A 7106-nucleotide genomic window follows, 5' to 3' on the forward strand; every position below is an offset into this window, starting at 1 on the left:
TCTTTCTTCCTTTCTTTTATATTGTGCAATAGATTTTATTTAGGGCATAGGGAGGGGAGTTGAGGGGGTAGTAGAGACAGAGAAAGGCAGAGAGAGAGAGAGAGAGAGAGAATATGAGGAGTAGTAAAGAGGCTGGCTATGAGACAGAGAAAGGTGGGGGGAGGGAATGAGGAAAGAAGGGACAGAGAAGGAAGAAGGGAGGAGGGTGGGAGAGCAAGAGCAAGCCATCAATTCTTAACTGGTTTGTTTGATAATTGTTGGGGCTGCTGTCTCCTCCTCCTCCTCCTCTGCCTCCTCCTCTTCCTCATCACTTTCTTCTTAGATTTTTGACACAGACCTTTCTATGTAGCCCTAGCTTCCTGGCTGTCCTGGAAATTGCTGTGTAGACCAGGCTGGCCTAGAACTCAGAGATCCTCCTGTTCTGCCTCCTGAGTGCTGGGATTAAAGGTCTTTCCTGCAGAGGTGGATTTAAGCTGCAGATTGTCCTCAGATCACAGTTCTGCCCCCACTCTGGAGCTCTGGTGGCACACTGATCCCAGCACTGGTCTACAGAGTGAGTCCAGGACAGCCAGGACTATTACTCAGAGAAACCCTGTCTCAAGAAACAAACAAACAAACAAACAAACAAACAAACAAACAAACAACTCATTTCATTCTCTACTTTTTTTTGTCCTCACATGTTGGATTAGAATGGGTATTTATTTCAGTAAGAATATGTTATCTCTGGTTGTTAATTCCAGTTGTGCTTCCTTCCTCAAAGTTGTGAGCTCCAGGGACTTGGTGTGGGTCCATTTTGTCTGAGGCCTAGGTCCATCTGTTTGATGGGAACACGGGTTAGAGCTCTGAGGATGCTCTCCCATGTCAGTTACTCGAATCTTTATCTTTTTGTGTGACTTCTCTTAAGATATTCGTTCGTGCTATTGGGCAGTGATCCCAAAGCCTTGCTGTCAGCTCTCTTGCTGATGGTCTCGTCAACGACATTTGCAAAATGTGCACGTGAAGTTAACGCTGTTTCTTCCTACTCCTCCATTTTAGAGTCTGCTGATTTCCTGCCATAAAAATTGAGGATTTAGAATCCTACCTTCTACCTCTTCTCTTTTCCCATCTTCCCAAGGAGTTATATTTGTTTTGTTTAGGCACCAGAGAGATGGCTCAGTGATTAAGAGCACTGGCTGCTCTTCCAGAGGCCCTGAGTTCAATTCCCAACAACTACATGGTGACTCACAACTATCTGTAATGGAAGCTGATTGCCTATTCTGGTGTGCATGAAGATAGAATGCTTACCTATATAAAATGCATAAATATTTGTTTTGTTTGTATGTGTACTTGCACATATGTGCATGTTTATGTGTGTATGCATGTGGTCTGTGGGGGCCTGTTTATGTTTGTTTGTATGTATGTATGTATGTGTGCATGTATGTGTATATATGTATGTGGTTATGAGTATATGTGTGTATGTATATGTGTGCATTTTTGTGTATATATGTGCATGTTTGTGTGTGTGTGCGTGTATGTTTGTTTGTATGTATGCATGTTTATGTGTGTGCATACCATGTGTATGTATGTATGCTTATATGTTGTGCACATTGTATGAATGTATGCATGTTTATGTGTGCACATTATATGAATGTATGCATGTTTATGTGTTTGTGCATTTATGTATGTGTGCATGAGTATTTGTGTATGTGTGCACACATCTTTGTGTATGTGTGTAAATGTGTTTATGTGTGTTAGTATGTGTGTGCACAGGCCAGAGGTCAATGACAGATGTTTTCCTCTGTTGCTGTCTACCTTATCTTTTGTCGATAAGCACAGGTAAGTCAGCAGTTCTGCCAGACAGGCTGGCTAGCAAGCCTCAGATGTTCTCTTGTTTCTGCCTGTCCAGCTGCTGCACTCAGTGTCTGCCTGCTGCCGGGGATCTGAACTCGTCCTACTATGCCCCATTTCTCAGCCCCAAATCATGCTTCTTATGCCCACTTCCAGCATCATTACAACTTTTCTTTCTTGAAACAAGGTCTCATTAGGCAGCCCTGGCTAGCCTGGCACTCACAGAGATCCCCCTGCTTCTGTGTCAGATATACTGGGATTACAGTAATTCGATAGCACACTTGGCTCCAGTGTCAACTATAGGATGACAGGGTTAGTGTCACGATAGCTGAGGTCTGGACACAGTGTGATGTTCCTTCTTCTTTTTAAAATTATTTCTTTATATTTTTGGTTCTTCAAGAAAGGACATCTCTGTGTAACAGCCCTGGATGTCCTGAAACTCACTTTGTAGACCAAAGTGAGTTAGCAATCTTTGTTAGCCTCAAGCTCACAAAGATCTGCCTCTTGGGTGCTGGGATCAAATGTGTGCACTGCCACACCCTGATTCTTCTTTTTCTTCAAGGTTTATGTTCCCTTATGTATAGAAATGCTTTGCTTGGATGATGTATGCGAACTACACGTGTCCCTGCTGCATCCCCTGGAGCTGGCGTTATGCATGGCTGTGAGTTAACATGTGAGTGCTAGGAATCGAACCTGGGTCCTCTGCAAGAGCAGTGAGTGCTGTAATGAACCCACAGTTGAGCCATCTCCCCAGTTCTGTGACGCTTCTTTTCTTGTTCACCCTTTTGCCTTTCCTTGGAGATGATAATTGAGGTTGATGATCGTTTCCTGAACCTTCTACCACATCTGGGACTCCTCTCAGTGCATCGGATCATCTGGAAGCTCCATGTTCTCCTGGGTAGGGGTCGTCCTGGCTTTCCCGTTCCAGCTGGTCTGCTGTCCTCAGGGCCCCATGCAGGCCTCCCTCGTTGGTCTTAGGATTCCCTGGTTCCTGTGCCCTTGATTTTCTCTATTTCTCTGTTTACTTTCAGAGCATACCATCTAGCCACTTTATTCAAAAGGGTTCATAGGGTGTCAAAGTTGTAGGACCTTAAATACTCCAAAGTGCCAGCACCAGGCTGTGGTGGCACACACCTTTAGCCCAGCACTCAGGAGGCTGAAGCAGGAGGATCTCTGAGTTCCAGAACAGCCTGGTCTAAAGAGTTCCAAGACTGCCAAGGCCACACAGAGAAACCCTGTCTGAGAAACACACACACACACACACACACACGTACGCACATGCGTGCAAACACTCAAACATGGAGGAAATGGCTTTGTACACTTGTACAGCACTTTGGTTAGGTAAAAATTCTAGGGAAAATTTTCCTTCTGGCCTTTTAGCTTCTATTAGCTTCCAGTGCTCTTGTGTAATACCATGGCCTGTGCAGGCTTTTCATTCTCTCTGCATGCTCTGGTTTTTCTGTATGTTGCTAGGCACCTGTGTGTAGCACCACCCCTGTGCCAGTTTTATCTTTGCAAGTTTTTTTTTTTTTAGATTTATGTATTTTATGTGTATGACTGTTTTGCCCTGTGTATGTCTGTTCACCTCGTGTATGCCTGACGCCTGAGAAAGCCAGAAGAGAGCCTTGTAGCTCCCAGAACTGGAGTTAACAGACAGTTGTGAATCACTATGTGGGTGCTGGGAACCGAACCCAAGTGCTCTTAAACACTGAGCCATCTCTTCAATGCCAGCTTCAGAACCCTTTAAGATCTTTTCCCTCTTGCCAGGGTTCTGAAATGTCAGCGGGACACATTCTGCTAAGGCCGCTTCCTCTGTCTCTGGGGACAGACTGTGTGTGTGCTTGTCTGGATATGTCTTTGTGCTCTCTTTTCTCATTTCTTTGGTTTTTTTGTTTTGGTTTGGTTTGGTTTGGTTTTTCCAGACAGGGTTTCTCTGTGTGGCTGTCTTGGAACTCACTTTGTAGACCAGGCTGGCCTCGAACTCAGAAATCCGCCTGTCTCTGCCTCCCAAGTGGTGCTGGGATTAAAGGCGTGTGCCACCACCGCCCAGCTTTCTTTTCTCATTTCATTGCAAGTTGATCCAACAGGAATGGTTCTCTGGCTTTTCTTATGGTCTCCTAGTTTGTTTGTTTGTTTGTTTGTTTTTGCCTTTATCTTTGCTGTGGTGCTTTGCTTTCAAGCCTGTGTTAGTACCTGTAGGTAGTGCTGTGTAATGACTATCTCCAAATGAACCTGAGCTATGCTTTCCCTTATCCTGGTCAGAGGTGGTTGGGTTGGATGTCCTGTGCGTGTTTCTCACTCTCAAAGGTCTTCTTGTCTGCCGTTCCTGGACCTGCTGCATAAACACAAGGGGGCCTGGTATGTGGCCTCCTGTCCATGGACCGTGCATAGGGTACATATTCTGTCAGCCAGTGTCACCTCAGAAGCTACCCCGACAAGAAGTACTATGACAGCACAGGATGACAGAGAGGTGTGCAGTTCTGCCACCCAAAGTGGGTTAAGAATAGGGTGAGCTCGGGCTGGCGAGATGGCTCAGCAGGTAAGAGCACCCGACTGCTCTTCTGAAGGTCCAGAGTTCAAATCCCAGCAACCACATGGTGGCTCACAACCATCCGTAACAAGATCTGACTCCCTCTTCTGGAGTGTCTAAAGACAGCTACAGTGTAATTACATATAATAAATAATAAATAAATCTTTAAAAAAAAAAAAAAAAAGAATAGGGTGAGCTCTGGACCAGCCTCCCACTGAGTCTCCATCTTGCCAAGTCACACTTTCCATGTCCAAGGTCATTGCTGTCATCTGGATGCCCCCCTCCACACACGTCTTGCTCTTGTTTCATGCCCTCTGTATCCTGCAGCTCAGGGCCTCATCAATATCAGAGCCCTGGGGTCTCTCCATCGTTTCTAAGGAAACTAGTAACTAGCAGCTCTACTCTGTCTTTCCTTTGGGCTTGTGCAGACACTGGTGACTTGGAGCGTGGAGGTGTTTGCATGGTCCTTGTTAACACTTGTTAACAGCTTTGCTGTGATGTGGTCAGGTAGGCATCTTGCTTTCCATGGCTACAGGCCTCTGCTTTCCAACAGAAAGGGACTTCTCTGGACTGAGCCAGGGGGAAACATTGTAAGCCAGGCTGCAGAATGGGATGAGGGACCATGGACCTCCTCCTCTCCTCTCTTCCGATTCAGATAACAGAGGCGCATTGTCTGAAACATCTGAAAGCTAGAGGTCTCTAAAGAGAAGGGATCAGAAACGTTAATGTGCCCCCCCCTTTCGGGGCTGCCATCATTTGGGGCTGCCGTAGCAAATGACCCTAGCTTAGGCAGTCTGGGATACTGCTACTCAGTTCTAGAGGCTGGCGGGTCAAGCCCAGGTCCCTAACAGATTGGAGCGGGTACACATCTTGGCTCACAAAAACTGCCTGTCTCTGCGTTTCAATGTGTGAGGCATTGAGTGCACTCTCTGTGCACCCCTTTCTGAAAATTTACATCCCTTGGCCTGTAAGTTTGGTGGGACACCCATCCTGAAGCCTGGCTTCTGAGGACTGCAGGAGGATCTGCGGGGCACCCTCCTTAGCATCTAGACCATCAGCTCTGTGGTTCTTTGTATCTCTGTCTTGGGATCAAGAGCTCACTTATCTTTTGCCGACTTTCGACATCAAAACCATTCGTGTGTGTGTGTGTGTGTGTGTGTCTGTGTGTGTGTGTGTGTCTGTGTGTATCTGTGTGTGTGTGTGTGTGTGTGTCTGTGTGTGTGTGTGTGTCTGTGTGTGTGTGTCTGTGTTGTTGCGGTTCTGGGGATAGTCACAGGGCCATGTATGTGGTGCGTGTGTGTTCTCTCATAGACCCTGCCCAGCCTCTGTTGAGAGTGTTCTCATTGTGGTGAAGCAGATTCCCAGGCCTTTCCATTTTCAGTCTCCATTATCTGCATTAAGCATCTCCCTTTCCACTCCCAGTCCCCAGAGGAACCGTTCTCCTTTCTGTCTCAGTGAGTCTGCATCTGCCAGTTCCTAAGCCAGCAGGTTCGTAGAAGTTGTGGGCTATGTGCTCGGGTGGTCGCTCTTTCACCAAGCAGTGCCCTCTGGGTTCCTATTCACCCATGATCATGCTGGCTCTTAATTTGTCCTTGGGGGTTTAGAGTGTTCATTTTCCTCCTAAATCTATTTAGAAACAATTTATTTGTTATTTTTGTTGGTTTGGGTAACCGAACCAGCCTTTAGGATTGCTTTATGGGCCTCCTAAGGAGGAAGGATACCTGGGGTTGATCTCTGAAACTCAGCTTTCTGGGGGCACACAAGCAGTTAGCTTTGTTGTGCCTTTGGCCCAACCCCACCCTCCCCATTAAAGTACCTTGCCAGCACCACTCTTAAGGCCTGCACGTGGGGACAGATGCAGTGGTACCCATTAACATATACAGGTGTCCCACATGGAACTACTTGTGAGAGGGTACTGCTTTCCTCACCAGGAGCTTGCCCTGAAGCAGAGCCTCTCAAAAATAAACAAATAGGAGCTTGAGGCATAGCTCAGTTGGTCTGAGGACCTGAGTTCGGAGGTGACCATCTTGGAAAGGAGCACCTGCGGCTCTGCCCCCCCCTCCCCCAGGTGTGTGAGCCTCAGGAACTCCCCTCTCCCCCCGCAGGTGTGTGAGCCTCAGGAACTCAGGCGCACAGGAAGTCGCTGGAACATCAGCATCGATGAACGCAGGCGGCTGGCCTTGCAGCGTATGCAGGAGAGAACAGACACGGCCAGGGCCCCATCCAGAGACCCACTGGGCCTGCACCCCGAGGGCCAGCAGACCGAACCCTCCCCACCGACCCAGTCTGTCCCAACCCCTCCCCTCCAGGCCTGTGAGCCTATGGCTGATCCCCTGCAGGACATCGCGCAGGTGTTGGCCGAGCTGATGTCTGAGGGTATAGAGAGAGATGTACTCATTTCTCAGCCTCTAAGATCTACCGAGTATTCTAACGCCTTCCAGGACTTCTTGGCCCAGGATGCGCCTCTTTGGAAGGATGAGAATTTTGAGGTCCAGACCTCAAGATGGCCTCACTCTTAAGAAGCAGCTCGGCTCAGCCCAGTATTATGTTGTCCAGTGCCTTTCTTTGTGGTGGGGAATGACTTCGGTACCCCCTGTGCCCTCTTTGTGTCTCACTGCGGTCTTGACCCTCCCACAGAGAACACACAGGTCAGGACAAAGGTCTCAGGACTCAGGCGAGCTTCCTTTCCTAGAAACCGGTTTGGGAACTATGGGAGAACCACGCAAGGGAGTGAGTCAGGGAAGACCTT

At 47.8% G+C, this 7106-nt stretch overlaps 1 protein-coding gene across 2 annotated transcripts in view; it reads left to right on the plus strand.

The window, feature by feature from the left end:
- The window catches only part of Tex22 (testis expressed 22), a 12136-nt gene extending 5239 nt beyond the window's left edge, over positions 1–6897 (plus strand). For both annotated transcript variants that reach the window (XM_021179447.2, XM_021179446.2), the window contains exon 3: positions 6463–6897. In XM_021179447.2, the coding sequence (XP_021035106.1) occupies positions 6463–6876 (414 nt within the window). In that variant the 3' untranslated portion in view covers positions 6877–6897. The remainder of the gene's footprint in view (positions 1–6462) is intronic.
- Positions 6898–7106: the final 209 nt, after the last annotated feature.

The sequence above is a fragment of the Mus caroli genome, chromosome 12 (genome assembly GCF_900094665.2).
Source record: "Mus caroli chromosome 12, CAROLI_EIJ_v1.1, whole genome shotgun sequence".
NCBI lineage: Eukaryota > Metazoa > Chordata > Mammalia > Rodentia > Muridae > Mus > Mus caroli.